We start from the raw sequence: 27,482 nt of genomic DNA, 5'->3' as shown, positions 1-27,482 counted from the left end.
CATCTCTATTATCTTGATCGGTTCAAGCTCTAGAAAGCGTTGAAGTTAATCTCAAAAAGTAAAGAATTGGTATTACTGCTTTATCCCACAAAATCATTGTGCCGATAACGTCATATTACAAGATATTAGAGATTTTCAAATAGACACAGGAGTGTATCATACTTATTAATAAAACAAATGATGAAAAAAATGGTGGCATTCTTATCTTAAAAATTATACTAAAACACTATTATTATTATTTTGTCACTAATACATTAAACACTATTATTATTATTAAATGAGCTTATGATGAGCAAATCATGTGATAGTATGAGGTGAATTAATAAATATGGACACGAACAAAACAAAGTCAATAAGAACGAAAACCAAAACAAACGATTTGGATTCATTAATTTATAGCTAGCACAACATATTTACCACATAACCTCACTATATTAAATTAAGGGCATTTTAAAAACGACAACAGTTTTGAAACATACGGGAGGCTTCTCGTTCTGAGTGCCTCTCTGAAAGGCAACTGGTTCGGATAGTTGTAGGGCCCGTTCGAAGCTGTATAAGTGCCTCATAACAGTAGCTAATATGAGAATGGTGTAATTGTAAACCGATTAATACAGAAAACCGTCACCCCCGCTACTGTGCGTGTGTATATTGTACTGCTTCACTTCGGGGGATTAGGAATTCGGAACTTTGTTGAACTGTTATGGGGGGTGGATTTACTGAATAAGGGCATAATTTATCTTGACGAGATTGTAGACGGTTAAAAGAACGTGAAAATGGCTGGAAAATATGGTACTAATATGCGTATAACTGATTATAATTTATTTGTTTGTTGGTAACTTAAATATAAACTATAGTATTTAATTAAATTTTGCTCAATATATATATATATATATATATATATATATATATATATATATATATATATATATATATATATATATACAATGGCAATGGCAAATAAAAAAATTATTCCGACTAGAAAATGGTATGTTTAAAAAGGTGTTAGCCCGCTTGGCGAGCGCAGTGGTAAATGCGATAGGATGATTCACCTACTGTTGTGATAGTCACGGGTTCGAATCCTGCTGGGGCATGATCGTACATTTGTGCTTGTGATTGTTTTAGACAAGAGTATAAAAACTGACAAGAAAAATGATCCCAGTCTCGCCAGTAACTAGGAAGGGTAAGACCGGCTTTCTGGGATGATTTCTAAGTTAAACACTCGCTAGTTGGTAGGCTTATTGCCGAAGACCATGGTTCGGACCTCACGTTAAACAGTAGATCTAATCCAGCTAAACCCTCATTGGTAAAAAGGAGACTAAGAAATATTAAAAAAAGTGATAAATAAGTGAATCAACAATATTTGCCGAAGCAAACACCTGAATGTTATAAGATTATATGTTGTCCAAGAGGAATTATAAAGCTCTTTGTGAAAAATTATTGGATCCTTTTCAAGAATTATTTTTATAGGCTTGGATCAGTTTCAATCACATGCAAATAGCAACGCTTATAACTATCATTATGCTACTTTTATCCATTATTGAGGTGTCTTATTGACGTATTTTTTACAGTCCATAATTTAATGAAAAAACCGAAAGATTTTATAATTATTGTTCAACCCACCGCAGAAATTATGTACAAATAAATATCTTACGTGCAACAATATTGCCATCAGTCAAGTATATAAGACGCTACCAATTAATACATTTCCTGCAAAATTGTGTAATAATTGTGGAGAATTGTACCTATCAATACGTCCAATAAGTGTGGTATTAAATAATACCTAATATGGAATAATGTTTAATGGGATAAAGTGAAATGGTACAGTGGTTATAATAATATATATATATGATATGCTAAAGCACAGTGGTTCTGAACTTATAATCTACATTTTGTGAGTAGTTATCATATCTTTAATAGCAGTAAGAAAAAAACTATTAAAAATCTCAGAAATGTTCAGTTAAGCTCCATAACGTTTGTAAGTACTCTTGTTATCGTGCATCAGATTGTTAAGTTCAATACGTAAATACATATTGAGGAGATTTAAGAATAATGGATATTAGATAGTTCTCTCTCCACACACATATTAACTAAATGGTCATGTATATTCTGAAAAATCACACACATATCTATGTACATAAATCTTTTATACTCTACAATAAAATTTCCTACAGTTATTATATATTAATTATATATTTTAGTTGTTTCCACTCGCATCACCATGTCTTGTAAATTGTCAGCACTGAATCGTAACGCCATATACAGAAAGTTTCATTCAAGTGAATAACTAAGCTCCTGCACAAATTGGTATAAGTTCCTTAATTTATATGCTTAATATCATATGCTTTTAAAAATTGTATTATTTTAAAAGCAATATCTGGAAGTTCCATGAGAGCTCTTGGTGGATTATCTTTAAATCCTATATTACTCAATAGTGTATGAAAGAATGTTATACATCCTTCAAAGAGCTGCATATCTCTGAAATTTGTGTGGATACTTTTCGGACTAACAGTGCCGCTGCAACACGCTAAAACATTTTTTTCTATAAAAACGGCAGCAAGTTAGTATTTAACCATAAAAATGCTTACCTCTATTACGATTTTTACTGGCACGAGTGGTGCTCGATCATCTCGTTTCTGTTCGAGGTAACTGTATAACTGGTAAAGTAATAATAAGCAGTGATTTGAATGTTATCAAAACAAAGCAAAGCGTTAAAACAACGTTTGCTGGTTTATAACCTTTAATTATTATAGTTAATATTTTCAAGAATTTTGCAGACGTTTGACATCCGGGCGACTTTTGCAGACTAATTCGGTTACATGTTCGAACGTATCAGGCAGCATTGTGCTTCTTTCTTACTAGAATAAAATGAGAAGGAAAATACAAAATTTAGAAATTGCGGCAGGCAATACACTAAATATATTGATGACGTCAGTTCATTGTTATTTTCAATAAGAGATATTAGGACAAAAACAAATATCTTATTAGTGTAAATTTGCTAAATTGCTATAATGAATAATTAAAAAATAACTATAATCAACAAAAATCCTGATAAGAAAATAGTGACAAGTTTAATATTGTTTAAAATTCCGAAATATTCAAAGTATCAACTTATCTGATGGGTTTATTAAAAGAACGACCTGGTCGCGGTGCGGCACGTCTTCGGATCGATTATATCTGGGTGCATTCCGAAAACTCTAATTAGCCTCATGTTTAAATCATGCCGCATGATATATTCATAATGGCGGTTGGGACGCTCTAAAATAAAAGGATGCGCATCTGTTTCAAATTACTTCCCGCGAAACCAACAAAACTGCCCAGATAAAACCCGATCGCCTATAGAACCCCCGACGGCGGCCTTAAAATACGATGGGAGGGAGGGTCTGCCGCCGCCGAGCAATTTTGAATGGGATCAGCAAAGCGTGCGTCACAATTCGTGTTCGGTCACATGTGAAATGGCCGGGCCGAGGCGACCGGCAAGGCCCTTGCCCAGATAGTTCGGCAATAATGCGAATTTCAAAATGAACTCGAAAAGAAATTTCTTCTAACCGTTCCCGACCTGGCTCCCTCCCTACACCCTGACCCCCTGGGCCACCGGCGGCCGAATTATTGTGTATTAAATTGTCCAATTTATAAAACCACAGTGATTTCCTATTAGGTGGGTCGGTGTTATCTTGCGGCCGCGGCGAGGGAAGGGGCCAGGGGGGTCGGGGACAATGGATTCGGTAATGGTAATAATACGGTGGGTTTTTTAGTCGACTCCGGGGGTTTAAATGTGTAATGAGACGTCGGATCGGCTTTTAGAATCCGTTAAAATTCATGTTCCGGAGACGTAGCGTCGTCTAAATCGTCTGGGAATAGTGAAATTCTTTGTGTTTTTCTGCATTCACATTAGAATCATTTTTTATATAAAGTCCTCGCATGTATTCTGATAATTTTGTTGCTTTAACTAAACTTTAATTAAATACTTCCTAAAGTATCTGACAACTTTTTCTGACAAAATGTTTTGAAATTCTTTGACCTCGAACTTGTTTGGTCTTTGACATCAGACTTACCACTTGACACAGAACTTGTCATTAACTACAGGTATCTAGTATCAATTTTTCTTTAAAATTGTTTAGAAAATCTAGTTCTAAGTTTTTGACATAGTCTACCCACTAATTACGGTTGTCTCAATATTGTTACTTGTACCGAGTGGTGTATATCATCAACAAACATGGCCATTGTTACTCCTTTACATTTAGGAATATCACTAGTATAGAGTAAATAGATTATCGGGCCAAGAACACTATTTTAAGGTACACTCCCAAATGATGTGAAATAAATGTTATTCTAAAATCACGATCACAAATATGATTAGGATAGATTATGGAAAAAAAAAGGAACTAAAAACTGAAGTAAGTAATGAAAAAAATCGAAATTACCATTTTGGTTAGTTGTGTACATTGTTACTTCGCAAATTTTACCTATAAATATCGTTTTGCAAAAGCCTAACAAAGTTGAAATTGATTTGTTAATGAAGGACATAATCATTGATGACTTCAGGACATTAGTGAATATAATTATTTATGATACTTCACCTTGAACTACACGGTTATTTCAACTAACTATTAAATGATATAACTATTTCAAAGACTCGAAAAAACCTAAAACGTTATTTGTCTTTAATTTTATATTTTGAGCACATACTCACTATGATATTTAAGGAAAACTTTACGGATACATTTTTAAAAGTTTGGTGGCTAAACCTCTTTAACACGAAACTTTGGAAACCATTTTCAGAAACAGTGTTGTGCTGGTAGAACGAACAGACGATTCAATTCTGGCGAGCATAAGTCTGCCCAGTACATACAAATTCTACAGTCACACATACGAAACATTATTATGAAGCTAAATTTATGGTTAATTGTTTACATTCTCACTTCGCAACTTTTTCCAATAAATATCGTTTTGCAAAAGCCTAAAAAAGTTGAAATTGATTTGGTAATGAAGGACATAATCATTGATGACTTCAGGATATTAGTGAATATAATTATTTATGGTACTTCACCTTGAACTACACGGTTATTTCAGCTAACTATTAACTCATATAATTATTTCAAAGACTCAAAAAAACCTGAAACGTTATTTGTCTTTAATTTTATATTTTGAGCACATATTCACTATGATATTTAGGGAAAACTTTACGGATATATTTTTAAAAGTTTGGTGGCTAAACCTCTACCACGAAACTTTGGAAACCCTCTTCAGAAACAGTGCTGTGCTGCTAGAATGAACAGATGCTCAATTCTGGCGAGCATAAGTCTGCCCAGTACATACAACTTCTACAGTCACACATATGAAACATTATGATGAAGCTAAATTTATGGTTAATTGTTTATATTGTTACTTCGCAACTTTTTCCAATAAATATCGTTTTGCAAAAGCCTAAAAAAGTTGAAATTAATTTGTTATTGAAGGACATAATCATTCATGACTTCAGGATATTAGTGAATATAATTATTTATGATACTTCACCTTGAACTACACGGTTATTTCAACTAACTATTAACTCATATAACTATTTCAAAGACTCGAAAAAACCTAAAACGTTATTTGTCTTTAATTTTATATTTGGAGCTCATACTCACTACGATATTTAGGGAAAACTTTACGGATACATTTTTAAAAGTTTGGTGGCTAAACCTCTACCACGAAACTTTGGAAACCCTCTTCAGAAACAGTGCTGTGCTGGCAGAATGAACAGACGTACAATTCTGGCGAGCATAAGTCTGCCCAGTACATACAAATTCTACAGTCACACATACGAAACATTATTATGAAGCTAAATTTATGGTTAATTGTTTACATTGTTAATTCGCAACTTTTCCCAATAAATATCGTTTTGCAAAAGCCTAACAAAGTTGAAATTGATTTGTTAATGAAGGACATAATCATTGATGAGTTCAGGATACTAATGAATATAATTATTTATGATACTTCACCTTGATCTACACGGTTATTTCAACTAACTATTAACTCATATAACCATTTCAAATACTCAAAAAAAACTAAAACGTTATTTGTTTTTAATTTTATATTTTGAGCACATACTCACTATGATATTTAGGGAAAACTTTACGGATACATTTTTAAAAGTTTGGTGGCTAAACCTCTACCACGAAACTTTGGAAACTCTCTTCAGAAACAGTGCTGTGCTGCTAGAATGAACAGACGCTCAATTCTGGTTAATTTTTCCCTTTCGAGCGCATACCCTTAGTTTAGCCGCTGTTATGGTTTCTCAAGACTCTTTGAACAAGGCAACAGTATGATTTTAGTACCTTAGTTCTCACTAATGCTTGGAAATGCTTCCAACCAATAACTTTTGCAACTAACGTAGCTGGCTAGTAATAATTCTGACGCTTGTGGATAAGCGAAGTGAATTTAAACAATGTTGTAATTATGAAGATTTAACTTCTTGACGACGATATTGGCACTCGGCCTACTAATGCTGTAGGTTGTAATGATTTCATGACAACTTTTTCTCAGAATTCTTTTATTATTCGTTTATTGAGATCAATGACAGCGTAGTTTTTAGAGATGAAGTTATTTGACAGTTTAAAACGATCTGTCAAATAATATCTAATGGTACTTTCACGTTAATTTTGAAGTTAATTCTTAACGAGTAAGTATTACTACAATTCGCCTAGAATGGATAGGTATATTTTGGAAGATTTTTTCAATAGTTAATTGCAGATAAATCAGTCTAGCGGTTATGGAAGAATAATATTATATACATATATTAGCGGTTCCGAAACAGCTTTAATAATAAAACAAAATATACAGCATTTCCAACAAGACGAGATAAAAAAGAATAAATAAAAGCTACGATAGTTAGTATTGAAAAGAACGGCGCTGAAATAAAAGGAGATATATATACTGTCCACCAAGATACAAAATAACACAACAACAATACAGATATTTATTCTAAAATTAGGCCCAAGGTTTATTATTGGAGGGGACTTTAATGTTAAAATCACAGCCTCAGGTTCACGATTAATAACACCTGGAAAAGGAAACGAGTTACTCGCAGCAATAAATGTTACTAATTGAAACTATTATTCAGGGCGCGAACCCACTTACTGACCCACCGACAGTAATAAAGTGTCAGACCTACTGGACTTTTTCATTTCGAAAGGCATCAAATTAAATACCAATCGAGAGTTTGTGCGAACTATTATCAGAATACACCCCAGTATTGTTAACACTAGGCGCAACAGTTCTGAAGAAACAAAGAAGCCTAATCTTACTAACAAATGTACTAACTGGGATACGTTTAGACTCTGATACTAGTAATGTAGAAACAAATCAGTTTACATGCAATACTCAAAAGTATAGACAATCTTAAACTGCAAAGTCGAAATATAATTGAACAAATTCGGTTTGCTGAAAAAGAAATTGAAATTAGGGAACGAAAAACCAGAAGAGTATGGCACAGAACCAGAAATGCTATATGAATGAAATTAAATAATGAAACAGAAATGACCAAACAATATTTAATAGAAATAGTAATCAGACGAATCAAAGTATTATAGAATATAAACAGAGCTGTTTCGAGAAAAGTGTAAGTGAATTAAACCCGGAAGATGATAAAGATTACTCGCTCTGTTTAGCAACTCGGAGATTTAAAAGACCAATTGTCAGAGTAGCGCCTATTAAAATGGTCAAAATGAATGGGTTCGATGCAACGATGAAAAAACTGAATTATTCGCAGAACATCTAGCTAACGTATTCCAACCGATTGATATGGAATCTATAATAGATATAATTCCTGTTTATAAGCCCGATGTAGCTGTAAATCTGATTTCACCAATGGAAATTGCCACATAAATTTACAACAACCTCAATCTATATATATATATATATATATATATATATATATATATATATATATATATATATATATATATATACATATATATAAAAAGTTTTTCAAAGTTTCGTGGTAAAGAGGTTTAGCCACCAAACTTTTAAAAATGTATCCGTAATGTTTTCCCTAAATATCATAGTAAGTATGTGCTCAAAATATAAAATTAAAGACAAATAACGTTTTAGGTTTTTTTTTGAGCCTTTGAAATGGTTATATGAGTTAATAGTTAGTTGAAATAACCGTGTAGTTCAAGGTGAAGTACCATAAATAATTATATTCACTAATATCCTGAAGTCATCAATGATTATGTCCTTCATTAACAAATTAATTTCAACTTTGTTAGGCTTTTGCAAAACGATATTTATTCGTAAAAGTCGCGAAATAACAATGTAAACAATTAACCATAAATTTAGCTTCATAATAATGTTTCATATGTGTGACTGTAGAAGTTGTATGTAATGGGCAGACTTATGCTCGCCAGAATTGGGCGTCTGTTCATTCTAGCAGCACAGCACTGTTTCTGAAGAGGGTTTCCAAAGTTTCGTGGTAAAAAGGTTTAGCCACCAAACTTTTAAAAATGTATCCGTAAAGTTTTCCCTAAATATCATAGTGAGTATGTGCTCAAAATATAAAATTAAAGACAAATAACGTTTTAGGTATTTTTGAGTCTTTGAAATAGTTATATGATTTAATAGTTAGTTGAAATAACCGTGTAGTTCAAGGTGAAGTACCATAAATAATTATATTCACTAATATCCTGAAGTCATCAATGATTATGTCCTTCATTAACAAATTAATTTCAACTTTGTTAGGCTTTTGCAAAACGATATTTATTCGTAAAAGTTGCGAAATAACAATGTAAACAATTAACCATAAATTTAGCTTCATAATAATGTTTCATATGTGTGACTGTAGAAGTTGTATGTAATGGGCAGACTTATGCTCGCCAGAATTGGGCGTCTGTTCATTCTAGCAGCACAGCACTGTTTCTGAAGAGGGTTTCCAAAGTTTCGTGGTAAAAAGGTTTAGCCACCAAGCTTTTAAAAATGTATCCGTAAAGTTTTCCCTAAATATCATAGAGAGTATGTGCTCAAAATATAAAATTAAAGACAAATAACGTTTTAGGTATTTTTGAGTCTTTGAAATAGTTATATGATTTAATAGTTAGTTGAAATAACCGTGTAGTTCAAGGTGAAGTACCATAAATAATTATATTCACTAATATCCTGAAGTCATCAATGATTATGTCCTTCATTAATAAATTAATTTCAACTTTGTTAGGCTTTTGCAAAACGATATTTATTCGTGAAAGTTGCGAAATAACAATGTAAACAATTAACCATAAATTTAGCTTCATAATAATGTTTCATATGTGTGACTGTAGAAGTTGTAAGAACTGTTTCTGAAGAGATAGAATATAACATCAAATTATTTTCTGGGGATATGTCTATATATATATATATATATATATATATATATATATATATATATATATATATATATATATATATATATATATATATATATATATATATATATATATATATATATATATATATATATATATATATATATATATATATATATATAGGTACGGACAAAGCAGATTGTCAAAACATTTTCATTTCAATTACCATAAAAAGTGCCTCGTTGATCTACTCCCCCTGTACGTTAAGTTGACGTGAGCCCAATTCCATTTGATGCCAGAGCAGTTCTCAAATCTATTCGATATATCAGTTTTCCAGATCTGGCAAGTTGTCAGAAGCAGTGGGCTCGACGATTCGATGACATGTGCGGCTCTAACAATACCACATGCTCTACATACATTTACATTAATTTCATTAGCGTAATTGCCTTTGTCGATCGACCCACTATTTTCGACGATGGGACTCTTTTGTGTTCGGGAAACAAAATCAATCTGATGCGATTTTCGATTAAGATTAGATGTGTGTTGGTTTTGGGGGAGTGACGTTTATTGTTTTGCTTTGAATAAGTAACCGAAAAAAAGATACTGTTTTTTTTTGATGATTCGGGTTTGACCATTTTATACACAAAGTTAAAAGCAACAGACCATTAGAGAAATTAACTTTAATCAAATTGCTGTTATCGCTAATAAACTGAATTCATTTCGAATGGTTTTATAAATAAATTCGACGCTCTATTGGTAAATATGGTAGAGCTACTATCTTTTCTCACTTTGCTGGATCGGATATGTGATTTCAGACTAAATAATAATTAGTGGGAGCAAAGTCTGATGAATGTCTATTAATCAATTCGGATGGTAGTATGCGTTTGAGCATACGCGCTTCACTGTCATCTCGCACATTTAACTGTTTTGGGATGCACCAATAGTCTTTCAAATTACTTTGCACTAACACTTTGAATCATACTCGTTATAAGTTCTAAGGGGATATCGCACTAAATTAGTTTGTTGGAGACGTAATATGGGGCACCAAGGGTAGCTCGCAATACTTTATTCTGGAACCTCTGAAGTATAGCTACGTTTCAGTTCAATACCATAGGTCCAAATGGTCCGAAGTATTGATTTATATTAGCAAAAGTGAATATAGTGGATAGGAATCGCTATAATTAAAATATCTATGACAAGTTATTCAAAACTAATTCACATTCTTAGTATTTGTTCCTAAGCCCAATCAAGTGTCTTGATAGGTTCATTAATGAATATAATACCCGAATATTAACTATAAAATAATTATAACTACACGCACAATAGTAAAAAATCATGATATATATTGTATTCAGTTTATAACAAATAAATAAATTCCCATCGAATAAATCGTTATAATAAACTATTTGTCGATTTTATAACGTGCATTTCGTTAAATTACGTTGAATTTGAAATTTCTATTGTGTTTTTGTGCTTGCCATAAATGTTAATGTGTTCGTTGATTGCTGATTAGCATCAGGAATGGCATTCGGGATATTTTATTTTGTTTTAATTTGCGATGTTTTAACATAAAAGCTATCCGTTCTTTCTTTGTTGTGATATATATTCGATTATTTTTTGCTACTTTTATACATTTATTTTCGATGTATTGTATCAGTTAGTTCGGCATTTTTTATATAAAAAATGGCATTTTAAGGGCTAAGGGGATAGATACTCAAACAATTTGGATGGTGCGAAAGAAATCGATCCCATTTTTGGTTTTGTAACAATATTTATCCTCTAATTTGTGAAATAATTGAATTATATACTAGGTTAACACAATAGTGTTTTAATATGAATTAAGTTTCAACTATTTCCGGCTATATTAAATTTTGATTATGAAAATCCCTTAGTTGCTTGCATGTATATTGGTCGGCGGTATTTATTGATGAAAATATCTATTATTTTAAGACTTCTCTACATAAAACAGTAGTCCTTTATCTAGTATTATTGTGTTGTTCATTGTATCCAGATGCTAATAATGTAACGGTCAAAATCGTATTTACGATATTTCTTACTTTTGTTATTAGATTTCAAGAACATCTCGTCATATTCCAATTGTAACTTTTGATTGCAATAATTTAAAAGTGCAGATTTTAATCAAAATAGTTTGAAGTCAATCAATGATAAGGCTTATTGGACTAAAATCCACTATGTGTAGATGCTTACCCGCGATGGAAATGATCCAGAAATAGGAAAAACGACTACAGCAGGCATTGTTGAAAAATGCCATTTCGAACAAGGCTTTTCAAAGAAAAATTGACAAGCAATACACGTAAAAAAGAACCATTTTTCTGTGGCATATTTTGACTGGCGATAAAAAATTAATCTACTACGACATTCCTAAACGGCAAGTCTTAGATTACTGTAAGATATACGTCCGCATCGACAACGAAGCGGAATATCCATGGTCATACTGTCTTACTGTGATGTGGTAGCATCACAAAAGTTAAGTATATTACGAGTTGCTAAAACTAAATGAGACTGTTACTGCAGATGCCTGTCGACGTCTTTTCAACAAATTCAACGACACATTGTTGCAAAAAAAAGGCCAGCAGTAGCCAGTAATAGTCATCCTATTGCATTAAACCACTCGGCCACAAGCTGCAGAAGACTGTTACAACTAGCGTATTCATCAGATATAGCGCCTTCCAATTACCTCTTGTTCAGATCGATGTAGCACGACTGGATTGGCGTAGTGCTGAAGGAGTATATTACGAGCAGAAATTTCTATGAGGCTCAAACAAATGTAGCGGTAGCTTGAACAATCCGAATTAACGCTTCACAATAAACTGTTATCATACAAGCAAGTCTTCACGCCGGTGTGGGCCTACGGTGTGTAATTGTGGGGTTTAACAAAGACATTTAATCATGCTCGATCTAAACTTACAAAAATAAAATCTTCGCAATATTATTAACGCCCCATAGCATATATGAAGATAAGAGAACATCCACAAAGATGATCTGGACATTAAAAACATATAGGTAATAACTAGTTGTAATCTATGTACCATATGATTTTGTACGAGAATATGAGAATGTCAGAAATGCTCCATGCCATAACAATATGAACAATGACGTATCTGGACGGGCTTAAGATGTTACCGAATTGTACACATGACTCTCGGACATGGGTCAGTTTATTATGTCCATTGAAAGCAGCCGTATTTCATCTAGAACATAACCAATCTCACTAAAAGTTATTGTGCTGTGCTTATAAAACGTCAACATTTCTATAGAACCAAGAAAATTTCACAACAAAAAAGATATATGACTTTTACGAATTACTCAATAACAAACTGATTTTATTATGTTTAACACACGTGTACATATTTTACAATGTTGTAAATTGTATTTGGTGTCAATATAATAACTGAATTTTTGTTATACTCCCATATCATCATCATTATGATTATTATTAATTATACAAAGAAATTTAATATGAACATGATCTAAACTTACCAAAATAAAATTCTTCGCAATATTATTAACGCCTCATAGCATATAAGAAGATAAGACAACATCCACAAAGATGATATGGACATTAAAAACATAATTTAATAACTGGTTGTAATCTATGTACCATATGATTTTAAATTAAAAAAAGTTATATTGCCAAAAATAATGAAAAAAGTTGAATACATTTTTCCCAATAAATGGCTTTTAAAGTGAAAAAATCATACAAGCAAGGACATTTAAAAAAAGTTCTATGTGAACTGCAATTAAAACCAAATAAAAAGTACTATCGCTATAGGCAAGATCGTGCTACCAACAAGAAAAATAGAGTATTTGATATACTTTAAAGACACCTGGTTCAGTATAAATACACGACTTCCACCTCTTGAAACAGTTCCGTCGAAATCCGAGGGTAAACAGTCCCCCGTAATTTATATTCGCTAAGTAAGATCTCTCTGGTTACAAACACACCCCGAGGTTCATTCCTAGTGTTTGGCTAACATGTCGCATGTCAACGTTAAACAAACTCTATTAGTGACAACATGTTACCTTTGTTTACTCGCTGAAGGGAACGAGCGCCAGGTAGACTAGTCGACGCTCGAAGAGATACGTTGCAGTCCCATTGAATTCGTCAAAACGCTACTTCAGAACGATAATAGGCTATTTTCACGACGTATTACAACAAAACGTTCTCGTCGACACTTTAAGGGGGATTTATGTTATCGACGGAGCGTTTCTATAAAGCCACTTTTCGTCGCAAAAATTGCATTCACTTTGTCAGGATGGAAGCAGGTCATCGGGGGATGGGGCGAAAAAATTTTTCGTTTTGTCGGGATCCGGACATCGTCAAAAGGAGGACGACGAAGAATGGATGATTAATTCGGTTTTTGTATGAGAATATGGGAATGTCATCGGTACAATTCAGAAATGCTCCGTGCCATAACAATATGAACAATGACGTATCTGGACGGGCTTAAGATGTTACCGAATTGAACACATGACTCTCGGACATGGGTCAGTATATTATGTCCATTCAAAGCAGCCGTATTTCATCGAGAACATAACCAATCTAACTAAAAGTTATTGTGCTGTGCTTATAAAACGTCAACATTTTCTATAGAACCGAGAAAATTTCACAACAAAAAAGATATATGACTTTTACGAATTACTCAATAACAAACTGAATTTACTATGTTTAACACACATGTACATATCTTACAATGTTGTAAATTATATTTGGTGTCGATATAATAACTGAATTTTTGTTATATTCCTATATCATCATCATTATGTTTATTATTAAATATACATACGTCAATTTTTCAAGTTTCATTCAATAATCCGTTATAACATATCAATTTAATATATATATTTTTTCTGATATGTACTGTACTGTACAACCAAAAATCGAAAATTGTATTGTAAAATTTTAGAAACAACTCTGAGAATCAGTTGGATAATTTTTAATAATCAGATAAGTTCACTTAAATCTATATGATGTTTCGAAAGTAGCAGTGTTTTGGAGTCTTTATTGATTACTTTCCTGAGCCATGACCACCAATGCTGTACATGTTTTTTATTAACAAGATGAAAATAAAGAGGTACTAATCATTAGATGGTTTATGTTACTATAAAACGATATCATCGTAGTTAAGTACTTAGGGAATATTTGGAAACATGCGTGATGTATATTATTTGAAACCATTACTTGACTTGACTTTTTGATTATCATTTAATACGATCAATGTATTCAGTCATTCAGTATTCACCAATGTATTCAGATCATGTATGTAGTCAGCCACCTCTGTCGAATGAATAACTTCCTCTCAAAATGTTAAAATTTGAGCGAATGATATGATACCAAGAAGATTAGCATCATATGTATTAGTGACATGTTTGGCGACGAACTGGCTGATAATCTCACCAAAGATGCTATCACAACTGGTCAACAAGTCATAAATACATTATGCTACAAAGATCTTTCCTCATTTGTAGATTGAGAAGAATTTTCTAGTAGAAGAAAACAAGCTTTAGTCCATTAAGAACAACTTCTTTTCTACTGATATTTCTTTAAAAATAACAGATCTACAAATAAAATAAAGTAGGTTGCTGATGGTCACTACCGATTTACCCAATCCTTCGTAATGAATCGAACTCAAAGACCTCTGCGTTCCAATGGTGAGAAATCAATGTCCGTACACCAAGTCATGGCTTTTATTCTGATATGGCTTCTTACCTAAAAAGCCGTCCAAATTATTTCATTTCCATAAGGAAATTGATTTTTGTTTCAAAATCTAACCTTGCCTCGCATATACCTTCATATTATGATAATTTTTATATATAGACAATATTAACAAACGTAAAGGTCCTAATCTCTCAGTTTTCGTTCATATTTTTTCTTTAGAACATTTATCAAAGGATCGGTAAAAACTCGGAGAATATTCTACTATAAAGCAAGAAAATGCATTTTGCCAGGAAAAAAAGGCGTAATCATATTTGTGTAATGCAAGCATTAAAATATCCGTCGTACATTGTTTTCTATGCAAATGCAATTAGAACAAATCGGATGGGGACATCAATAAAACGTAAAATGAATCATTCTAATTTAAATGATTTCATGCGACGCTAAGGACAGGGAATATTTTGTAGCTGCGTGCGTGTTAGTGACGTTCAGTGACGAGGTGTTTTACTTCCACTTGGTTGGTCGCGAAGAATGGAGGCGTAATAACATCCATAGGGATAGGGATAAGCCAGTTATATACCGCGCGAGTTGCACTGCGTTGCATCTGGCCCGTCTATTGTGGGACCGCTGGATATTCCCACAACTTTTTCGATACGTATTAATTTATACGGCCGGCGCTTTTTTCCGAAAACGAACTTTATTGTTCGGATGATGCTACGCTTTTTCCGATGCGGTATTTTGAATTAATCGATTTATCCTTTCTAGTGTTTTTCCATGATTATTTTTCTCCTAATCTTCTACAATTGATTATTATAAATTTATTCATATATACTAGGTATTTGCGTGCATTCTGAACGGTGACTTTCTCCCCATGTGGAAGTGTATTGGGACCAATTATTTACCTACTTTACATAAATGATATACTACAAATGGAAAATATCACGATGGCTACATTTGTCGATGAGATATTGCTGATACGATTTTTGTTGTCGAAGACAATAGCGAAGAATCCACAAGACAATTACAACAGGCAAGTGACAATATAAATAACTGGACCTAGTATGTTACCATCGGTCTGGTGTAGTAAGATTAATTTAATAAAAAAGAGTACTGTTAATACATACAAATTATGACACCAAAGACTAAGATAGGGCCGATGGTTCCTCCTAAATGTATCCCTTGATTTAAGTCATTGTATAGCATTTATTTAGAAAAATTGATACAATTTTACTCTTATTATCATCGCCTACTATTTTTCCACATCCACATGGGGAAAGAGAGATGGTAGTTTGGTACTTTTTCGACATTTCGAAATAGTATGCCAGCCAAACCGTCCGATCCGAAAGAAGGTACTATATGTGATGAGCCCGCTGGTTGACGCAGAATTTCCTATTCGAGCAATAACAGTATATTCTTCACAACTTCTGTAACGTGGGTTCGAACATTGTCATGAAAGATTATGAGTTTATATTTGCTAAATGTCGTTTTCCGACAATTCGTATATTAGCGGGTTGCCTTTGCGTCCTTTTCGTTCTAGATCTTTCTCATCGAATGTGACCATGAATGTGAGCTGTGTTTTGTCCAATAATTCTTGCAGTTCGTTGCCTTCGAACTTGTTTTGGTCCTAAAGGTCCATCTTTGTCACGGCCAAAATGTTATTTTATGCAGAGAAATGTCAAACAAACGCATTTAGCAATAAACCACTGTTTTAATGATGTGGTACCACTGATTATTATTATACGTAAACAAATTTGTTAAAAAATATATATTCTGCGTCCAAACAACTTAATTTAATAACTTAATTTTATATTAAGTTGTCTACAAAGTTTGCAAGGAACCTGTCACCGTAATACGTAACTTTCTTGTAATGCGTATATCTTAGTCATTATACTAATGGAGGGAAATGCAATTCATATTTGTTATTAGTGTATTTATCGAGTAAATTCTTTTGTTTTTCAGGTCTCCTCGATAAATCGGGTACTTCGGAATTTGGCGAGCCAAAAAGAACAACAGGCGAATGCACAAAACGAATCCGTCTACGATAAATTGCGGATGTTCAATGGCCAAGCCCCCGGTTGGGCCTGGTATCCGGGCACTCCCACGGCACCTCATATTGGACTGCCTCCAACCCCTTCACTGGCTACCCAAATAACCAGGGACGATCTCCAAAAAAGAGGTACAATTATCTATTTGTAATCTAATGAATTAATGCGTCACAAATAGCTAAACATTTTAACCACTTATAAAAATATTTTAAGATAGTTCGAACTGTGAAAAATCCTCATAAAATAGTTTTAAAATAGTCAGATTTAATTCACAAACTCAATATTGCATAAAAAGTAACATACAAATAAGTGGATAATTGGGACTCATTATATGAAACTGTCTGTACACATATATGAATGAGTTGAGGAACTGTATACCATTAGGGTTTTTATAGTGGTTAAATTGGATGTATAAATGAATGACTTAAGATCTCATGAATAATGGTAAGGCTGTGTCTAAAGAAACTAATAAAGTCGTTCACGCTTTCCATTCTTGGACTTTCTCCCTTCCCTTACTCTAATTTCCAGCATATTATTCGAACTCCAATACTATAAATCGTATATATACTAAATATCGCTTTATTTTATCTTCTATTCTTTCATTCGCTTATATTCGATCTCAGAATAACTCTACATTTGTCGTTCTGCTATTTTTATCTCAACATATTGAGTGACGTCAATATTGAACCCATTAATTTTTTGAAAATTAGTAATCTGAAAAAATATATGTGCTTATTTTTTAATTTTGTCTTTTATTTCTGTCTTCCAGTATCAATTTTGTAATATCAAAATTCCATGATACTTAGTTTTTTACCTCTCCTAATTTTAGGTTTCCCATTGTTCGTTTTTTCCTGTGTTATTGTTTTCAACTTTCATTGTTTCTATTATTTGCTCATTCTTACTCTCAGTTTTTATCGTTCGTTATAGAAAGGAGATATTCGGAAAGCATTTAATGTCGAGAATTAGAGATTAATAGACCGTAGTGTTGAAACCAACAAAAGATAATGATATTACGAATGAAAGTTAAAAAGAATGGTGGAACTCACAAAGTAAAATAAAGGAACTGGTTAACGAATTTAAACAAATTAAGTTAGATATATTGGCGAGAGACCAAAAAATAAGAAATAATTTGGCATTTTTAGAAGTAATAATGAGCATATGAGTAAGCTATGAATATTTCGAAAGTATATTAAGAGTCAAAATGAGCAATAATGAAGGTAAAACGAGGTGTAAAGTATATATTCACCTACCTAAGTAGTACAAAAGATAAACACACACATAAGGTACATATATATTCACTATCATCATCATCATCGGCTCATTCTTACTCTCAGTTTCTGTCGTTCTCTTATTAATTCTTTCGGCATATTTTCTGTTGTATAAAATTTTCTGGTTATCCTTTATGAACAGTATAGAAAGGAGATATTCAGAAAGCATTTAATGTCGAGAATTAGAGATTAATAGACCGTAGTGTTGAAACCAACAAAAGATAATGATATTACGAATGAAAGTTAAAAAAACGGTGAAACTCACAAAGTAAACTAAAGGAACTGGTTAACGAATTTAAACAAATTAAGTTAGATATACTGGCGATAGACCAAAATATAAGAAAGAATTTGGCATTTTTAGAAGTAATAATGAGCATATGAGTAAGCTATGAATATTTCGAAAGTATTATGAAAGTTTCGAATTAAGAGTCAAAATGAGAAATAATGAAGGTAAAATGAGGTGTAAACGCAAACACAAGGTACATATATATTCACTATCATCATCATCGGCTCATTCTTACTCTCAGTTTCTGTCGTTCTCTTATTAATTCTTTCGACATATTTTCTGTTGTATATAATGTTCTGGTTATACTTTACGAACAGTAGAGAAAGGAGATATTCAGAAAGCATTTAATGTCGAGAATTAGAGATTAATAGACCGTAGTGTTGAAACCAACAAAAGATAATGATATTACGAATGAAAGTTAAAAAGAACGGTGAAACTCACAAAGTAAACTAAAGGAACTGGTTAACGAATTTAAACAAATTAAGTTAGATATACTGGCGATAGACCAAAAAATAAGAAAGAATTTGGCATTTTTAGAAGTAATAATGAGCATATGAGTAAGCTATGAATATTTCGAAAGTATATTAAGAGTCAAAATGAGAAATAATGAAGGTAAAATGAGGTGTAAACGCAAACACAAGGTACATATATATTCACTATCATCATCACTGGCTCATTCTTACTCTCAGTTTCTGTCGTTCTCTTATTAATTCTTTCGACATATTTTCTGTTGTATACAATTTTCTGGTTACACTTTACAAATAGTATAGAAAGGACAAACAGTTCAGATATCATTTAATGTCGAGAATTAGAGATTAATAGACCGTAGTGTTGAAGCCAACAAAAGATAATGATATTACGAATGAAAGTTAAAACGAACGGTGGAACTCACAAAGTAAAATAAAATAAGTGGTTAACGAATTTAAAAAATTAAGTTAGATATACTGACGATAGATCAAAAAATAAGAAAGAATTTGGCATTTTTAGAAGTAATAATGAGCATATGGATAAGCTATGAATATTTCGAAAGTATATTAAAAGACAAAATGAGAAATAATGAAGGTAAAATGAGGTGTAATGTATATATTTACATCACTTAGTAGTACAAAAGGTAAACACATACAAGGTATATATATTCACCATCATCATCATCGGACAGAATATCATACTGGCTTCTCGCTTGTGACTATTAGGTTGCCTATAATATCACAGGCTTTTGAATTAAAATATAGGTAAAAAACCATTAATTTTAAATTTTATACTGTATTTCGACCTCCGAAAGCCCCACTCAAGCTTTTTGTATGAACTAGAACAAATCTAATTATAAATAGCCATTTGCAAGAACGATGTATGAAGCGTAGATTAAAAAAACACAGTTTCTATTTATTATTCAAGCCAATCTAGCTAGATTCAGTAAAAATATATATATGCCAGAGAGAGAGAAAGAGATCGAACATTCACAATCTCGCAAAAACGAAGCTTAACAAACATGGCGATGATTAAACTGCATTAAAACGTAATATCCTGCAATAATAATTTAGTACATTAATGAGCTTTCATCCTCGTAATTTGCTTTCGCGGCGCGAATGCAGCTGAAAATGTTATTACGGGCTCGAACACTGTGTAGCAATTTTATTTGAGCTTTAAAATAATATATGAATGGAAATGAAAGTAGACTCTGGAAGTTAATTGAAATTTGTTTGTTCCACGGTACTTACCGTTTGTTTATTCAAGTTCGTTTCGGCCTCGCATTTTAATTAGTGTTATGATTTAACGATACAGAGTTCCGTCAATGGAGTTTCGAAACTTTTTTCGTGTCGCTCTGGCAGGAGGTAAATATATGGGAGTCGTTAATTTAAATATTTCGCTATTTGGAACGTTTTGTTCTCGTGGGGGTGACACGGAAACAGAATTTAACTCGATACGTTTCAGCAATTGTCTGCTTCATCATTTTAAATAGATAAAATAAGTTTTGTAATATTAAATTATCGGTAACTAGATATCTAGGTATCACTTTAACGATTTTCTACAGTTATCCTACAATAATTCTACATTTGCCTCTAGTTGTTTCCACTCTTTACTCGTTATTACCCTGTCTTAATAATTACCAGCATTGCATCTTAATCCCACATTCACAAAGTCTCATTCAGTCACTGTCACATACTGAGCCACTATTCAAGTTAATAACTAAGCTGTTCCTTTCCAATCAAACACTAGATCCCAATTCCCCATTTGTCAATTTCTTCTTCTATATGTTTGATGGAGTTCATCCAAACCGAAGGATGTTGGGGAATCCTTCTTTCCACATGTTCGAATAGTTCTTGCTCGTATATATGTTATTTCGACTCGTTTTCCTGACCTTCATGTCGGCTGTGGTAGTTTTTTACCACATCCTATAATAATACGATTTGATTGAATATGCAATGATATTGTTCAGCCAGCTGATCTATTGTGTATTTTTTTCAGACATATTTCTATAAAAATAAATTGCGTAAAATGCAATTAATAATTTTATTTATTTTTAACGAGTATTATTAATTATTTGGACATAATTAATGTTATGCAAACCATTTAGTTAGATCTCTTCGTAGGGGTTGTCTTTACACTACTTAAAACCTATATTTCCTAACATTGATGAAGGGATGACTTACATCCCTCAAAGAGCTGCATATCTTAGGGAGCAGAGAAGTGGATTTCTATAGATTTCAATGGATACTCTCTAGACTAAACTTTCTAAGACATCAGTAACCAAAGACATCATTCAACGTTATTTATCATTTGCACTGATTTTGAGTAATTGAGATTCTCTATTTTTTCATATAGCTTTGGATGCAATTATGCGAAAAGTTATAAAAACAGACATGTCGTTCACTATGATGCTACAAAATCATTGACCTATCAGATGTTCTCTGATGATAGCGGTATATCCAATAATTCTTCTTTCATTTATAATTGATAATAGAGGAGAAGAATGTAGTAGTGGCCAGAATGTAGAAGCAGAAGGAGGAAGTGACGAAGGGAGGAAATGTTACAATCAGGACTAAAATCTGTCATTTGAACCCTCTTTTGAGCGCTTATCTTGCCAATCATAAGTTAGTAAGTTTCTTAAACTCGGACGCTGTTGTGGTCTGATATTTGTAAGCTCGAGGTTTTAAAAATGTGGTGTGATTAACCAATATATTTTCCTATATTTCAACTCCAACTCTTTCCTTTTCTATTTTATACGTTCCTTCCAGAAAGTTTTTGCATCAAGATTCATTCCGAGTTACTTAGTGTTGTTGCTATATGGAGTGATAATATTATTTATTATTATTGCTATTTGTGCGGTCTGATTATACGTGAACTACACATGCACAGATTTATTTTCGTTAATTTTTATCTTCCAAGTTTAGATTCATTTATTAAAATTGTCACTTGCCTGTCGGAATTTTCGTGTGGCTGCAATATATTTTCCATTTGTGGCATATCATATGTGTAGAGTAGGTAAAGAATTGACTCCAATGCACTTCCTTGCAGTACACCTGCTTTAGCTTCTTTTATTGTGTGGTAGGTTTCCCTTTGTTTGACTCTAAACATTCTGGGTGTAATGTCAGATTTCAGGAGCTCGGAGTGACCTTAAAGGCTTGCACTACATCGAAGATATTCCTGCGGAATCAACAAGTGTATTGGACGAGGACAATACTCTACAAGAGCGCCCTATATGGTTTGATGGTGGTGACCTGATAAAATCTTAGTGTTAAAATTGATTGTTTTATACGTTACTATTATATTTCATGAGTCATCTAAATTATATTAATAAATCTTGTAGAGGGATTTCGTCGACTTAAACAGAGATGTAAATTCGACAGCCCCACCGCTGTCATACTAAAAGTTTCGAAACACACTGCGAAAAGAACGAAATATTCCATTTTCCTTACGAAACAATATAAGCTAAAATTTTTGAAGAACCTGAAATTATGCAAAGTCCTGAATAGAGATTTAGCCGGCAGAAAATAAAAACAGCGAGCAGCGAGCGGCATCCCCCACGGCCTTCGGGGTGGGGGGTGGAAGGTGCGGCGCGACGCGGCGGAGGGGGGCCGAGCCGAAACGAAGGGGAAAATGGGGGAGAGAACGAAACGAAACGGGGGAGGGGGGGGGGCGGCGTAGGGAGAGGCCCGGGGAAAAAGGATCAGAAGATAAAATAAAACAAGGAAAATGAAATAGCGAGGGTGGATACGAAATAGGGTGGAGTTTACAGAAGCGGAAGTAAATAGGGACGCGTAAAACAGGGTGGGAAATATATAGAGATGCCAAGTTCTCTGGTGCCGACTGCCTGCTTCGACGGTGGACGCACACGTTGCGGGGGGGTGGGGGGTCCCTTGTTTTCCGCCAATTCGGGGAGATTTCGAATATTGCGGCGCGTTATCATTGTGGCGAAAATGGGATTCGTCCCTTCTGATTTCTCTTTCGCAGTCTGGGTGGTATCGTTTCGCTACTTCCCCCCGGTTATCTTCGTCGTTATGCATCTCTTGCGCATATTAAATATAAAAAATATTGTAACATTTCTCGCTCTTTACGGATCATTAAAGTTTGAAAAGTATCCTTATAACTTGTTGGCTTTTTCCAGATAATTGTTTTATAATAATGAAAGATAATGAAGAAACTCTTACGAAATATAAAAACCATTTTTATATTGTGTAATATTTATCCAAAACTGAATTAATACATATAAAAAAATCGACTTTCTCATACTAGAATAAGAGGACATTTTTATTTTAAACATTTATATTCTGGAAAAATTAATTGCTAGTGTAGCAACTAAGTCTTTGCCATTATATTTTTGTATGCTGGCCCTTATACATTTCGGGATTATTGTTTTTTTGGGGATGAATGAAGATATTGTCTATTTTTCCATTTTGAAATATATAAAATAATAAATGTAATAATTAAGGAATAATTACATTTTGCATTTCACCATCTATATATATATATATATATATATATATATATATATATATATATATATATATATATATATATATATATATAAATGCGCTTCAACCTGGTCCAAATTTTGTTGGTAGGTTACTTTGTTGGTTTGAGAATTTGATAATAAACTGCATCTTACAGTTTCCTAATAAATAGCGAAATTTTCTAAAGATAAATATTCGATTTAGATAATTATAAAAATCACAAAACTTTGACAGTTGGTATGAAACCTATTTATTATGGAACAGACCTTAACGTTTCCAAAATGCAAATTACAAATAATGCACAAAATTATTGGTCTTCAAATGTTTTTAAGGTACTACTACTCTTGAATTTTGTTGTTGATTTTACAAATATCATTATTATGAACGAGGTCATTGAATCGTCATATTACTGAATAAGTTTCCGGTCTAAATTAGAATAAACTTTTTAAATACAAATATCTGCTTATATCTCTAGTCGTCTGTTTTACGCTCTAGTAAATCTATATTCCTCAAAAATCATTTGGTTCTGACTGAAAAGGTCTCAAAAATGGCTCAAAATGATTAGCGCGTTGTTGATTTCACACGTATTTATTGTGTTAAATTGTCAGCACAGTACGTGTTCATATGTGTAAGAGATCAGCTATCTCAGATAACCTACCTATATGGTTTCTTTAAAATATTTTCTCGATTTTTAAACATTATTGGAACAACCGTAGGTTTTGGATGATCAAAGCGTTCAACACCATCCTTATTTCAACATTTTAGTCCTATAGTAAATGGGTTCTTTGATGCAGGATCTCTATAATACTGACTAAGACACTAACATCATTCTGCATTACGTTTAATTAACATACATCTTTTTTTTATCCCCTGTTCTGGTTAACATAAATAGTTATTTAACGTAAAACTTGTAAACTAATAAAGCTAATGACATGCAATGTTGGTACCATTCATTTGAAGGTTAGTTATAATCAGAAATCATGTGCATTTATTAACATTGGTGCCACTTGGATGTAAAAAATTGTTCCTCAGTATCACTAATGATGGAATATGCACTTATTAAAGCACTAAATTAGGATATTAAAAGTTCCCAAAACGTATTTTCGATACAATTTCCTGTATGTTAATTTAAGGAAGTAATAAACTAACCAAGTATAAAATTGAAAATTGTTTCGAATAATGATCTTTGACAAAATTGATAATTTTATTCATTCAAAAAAAAAAAAGAAAAAAATACAACTGTCAACTAAATCATTAACCAACAAACTGATTATTGTCCAGTTAGCCACATTGGTGCCACTTGGGTGTTAAAAATTGTTGCTCAGTATCAATAATGATGAAATATCCACTTATTAAAGCACTACATTAGGATATTAAAAGTTCCCAAAATATATTCTCGATACAATTTCCTGTATGTTAATTTAGGGAAGTAATAAACTAACCAAGTACAAAATTGAAAATTGTTTCGAATAATGATCTTTGACAAAACTAATAATTTTACTCATTCAAAGAAAAAAAGAAAAAATACAACTATCGACTAAATCATTAACCAACAAACTGATTATTGTCCAGTTAGCGTTTTCACGTCTAATAATCGAGGTAGAATCTTCGTTGTCTCCCATTGAATCGTGACGTTGCGACTGTTTCGATGAAATTTACCGCTAACACAATTACTAGTTTAAATTGGACAGCGCAAGCTCATCCTTGCGGAAGTTATGTTCATTTTGAAACAACGGTCCCCCCATAAACCAAATTATTTTATCTCCCTTTGCGTATGTTTTATCCGGCGAATTTTGTTGTCGATCGATTTTTCCGTTGCCACTTTTGTCGTTTCGGCCTTTTTTTTGTATTTGACTCTCGGCATTTTTTTTTGTTGCATTTCGTCCGCATTTTCAAAGCTCGCTTTCATCGAATAGACACGATAAAATAATTCCCCGTTTTGTTTCAGCCGAAGCTATGCACGAAAACACGTCCGACGGCAACTCGGAACACAACTCTTCAGGTGACGAGGATTCTCAACTTCGGTTAAGACTGAAAAGGAAACTACAGAGAAACAGGACGTCTTTCACGAACGAGCAGATAGACAGCTTGGAGAAAGGTAAAAATGCTTTTTGGTTATAGATACTCGATGATTAGTCAAACAAGCAAAATAAACTGACGCTAACACTTTTTTGACCTATTTCTGAGTTGATAGATCGATGAAATGATCTTGTGAGAGTAATATGTATGAGTGAGATAAATTATATATATATATATATATATATATATATATATATATATATATATATACATATATATATATATATATATATATATATACATATATATATATATATATATATATATATATATATATATATATATATATATCCGAATACTATAAACAATTATTCAAATAAAAATGCATCAAATTATGAATATCATACGACAATTCCTGGATATACGCACAGATGGCCCTAACAAATAACTTCCATTTTTTTAATTTTATTTAATCACATTTTAAAAATTAATTGATTCATTGCGCGTTGTTGCGTTGTTTGTTGCGTGTTGTAAATGGGTTCTTTGATGCATTTCTATAATACTCACTAAGGCACTAACACCATTCTTCATTAAGTTTAATTAATATACATCTTTTTGTATCTCCTGTTCTACTAAAACTTGTAAACTAATAAAGCTAATGACATGCAATTTTGGTACCATTCATTTGAAGGTTAGTTATATCCAGAAATCATGTGCATTTAGCAACATTGGATGTAAAAAATTGTTCCTCAATATCACTAATGATGAAATATCCACGTATTAAAGCACTAAATTAGGATATTAAAAGTTCCTAAACATAAACATAGACCTATTTCTGACTTGATAGATCGATGAAATGATCTTGTGAGAGTAGTATGTATGAGTGAGATAAATTATGTATATATATATATATATATATATATATATATATATATATATATCCGAATACTATAAAAAATTAATAATATAAATACTATGAATACTATATATAATTATTCAAATAAAAATGCATCAAATTATGAATATCATATGTCAATTCCTGGATATACGCACAGATGGCCCTAACAAATAACTTCCATTTTTTAAAATATTATTTAATTACAATTTAAAAATTAATTTATATACTAATTTTGTGTTGTAAAAAAATTTAAATTAGACTACTTAGGATTAAGCTAAGAGTGACACTTGTATAAGTTCGTGTGGATTGGTTCGCTTCAATCTTCTGATTTCCAGCGCGTTCTCCATTAGCTGTATTGCTTGTACGTTGATGTGACCTAGTAACCTTATTTTATGTTTTTAAGAGACATCTTGAAGGTCTTTGCAGACCTATTTGATTTCGGGGTCATCGTGAAGTTCTTTCTTGGTTACAAAGCGATAAATATTGGTAATAAATCGAATAACTTTATTTTGGCAGTTCTAAATTATTAGTCAGCTTAATGTCTTAGTGCAACCCCATATTTGCATTCCACAAGTCCGAATAGGCTTTATAAAAGACTGATAAACCAATATTTATCATCTTAGGTGAAATTGGGAATATATTCTGTCTAACCCGTACAGTTTTTGATGTATATTTCCAATTTTAAAATTAAATTATATCATAAAAATACGATAAAAAGCTCTACTAGCTCTAAGCAATTTACTTTGAACTCTACAATATAATAATCTAAACAATTTGTCGCAAAAATGACTCAAACATTTTCAAAAAATTCTCAATATTCCTTTATAGTTCATATGCGTTTGTAGTGATTCATAACATCTTGGTTTATTAATATGCCTTTTTCGAAATTAGTCAGGGTATAACAACTTTTAGGTTGTATTAAAATTACAATATCTTAAATTTTTGACACTCTGTAAGTTGAAATCATAACAATGGGTGTGATGTACGGTTCTTTAGTTATTATAGTAAGAAGTTTGAGATAAA

At 32.3% G+C, this 27,482-nt stretch overlaps 1 protein-coding gene across 3 annotated transcripts in view; it reads left to right on the top strand.

Moving 5' to 3' along the window:
- toy (paired box 6 protein twin of eyeless) overlaps positions 1 to 27,482 on the top strand; it is an 86,014-nt gene that overhangs the window by 31,429 nt on the left and 27,103 nt on the right. For all 3 annotated transcript variants that reach the window (XM_076417577.1, XM_076417578.1, XM_076417576.1), the window contains exons 4-5: positions 16,951 to 17,167; positions 25,491 to 25,640. In XM_076417577.1, the coding sequence (XP_076273692.1) occupies positions 16,951 to 17,167; positions 25,491 to 25,640 (367 nt within the window). The remainder of the gene's footprint in view (positions 1 to 16,950; positions 17,168 to 25,490; positions 25,641 to 27,482) is intronic.

The sequence above is a fragment of the Rhynchophorus ferrugineus genome, unplaced genomic scaffold (genome assembly GCF_030347505.1).
Source record: "Rhynchophorus ferrugineus isolate W39M unplaced genomic scaffold, kcgeb_rfMv2 rfM11, whole genome shotgun sequence".
Lineage (NCBI taxonomy): Eukaryota > Metazoa > Arthropoda > Insecta > Coleoptera > Curculionidae > Rhynchophorus > Rhynchophorus ferrugineus.
The sequence above is the reverse complement of the archived record's forward strand: the minus strand, read 5'-3'. Positions and strand labels throughout refer to the sequence as shown.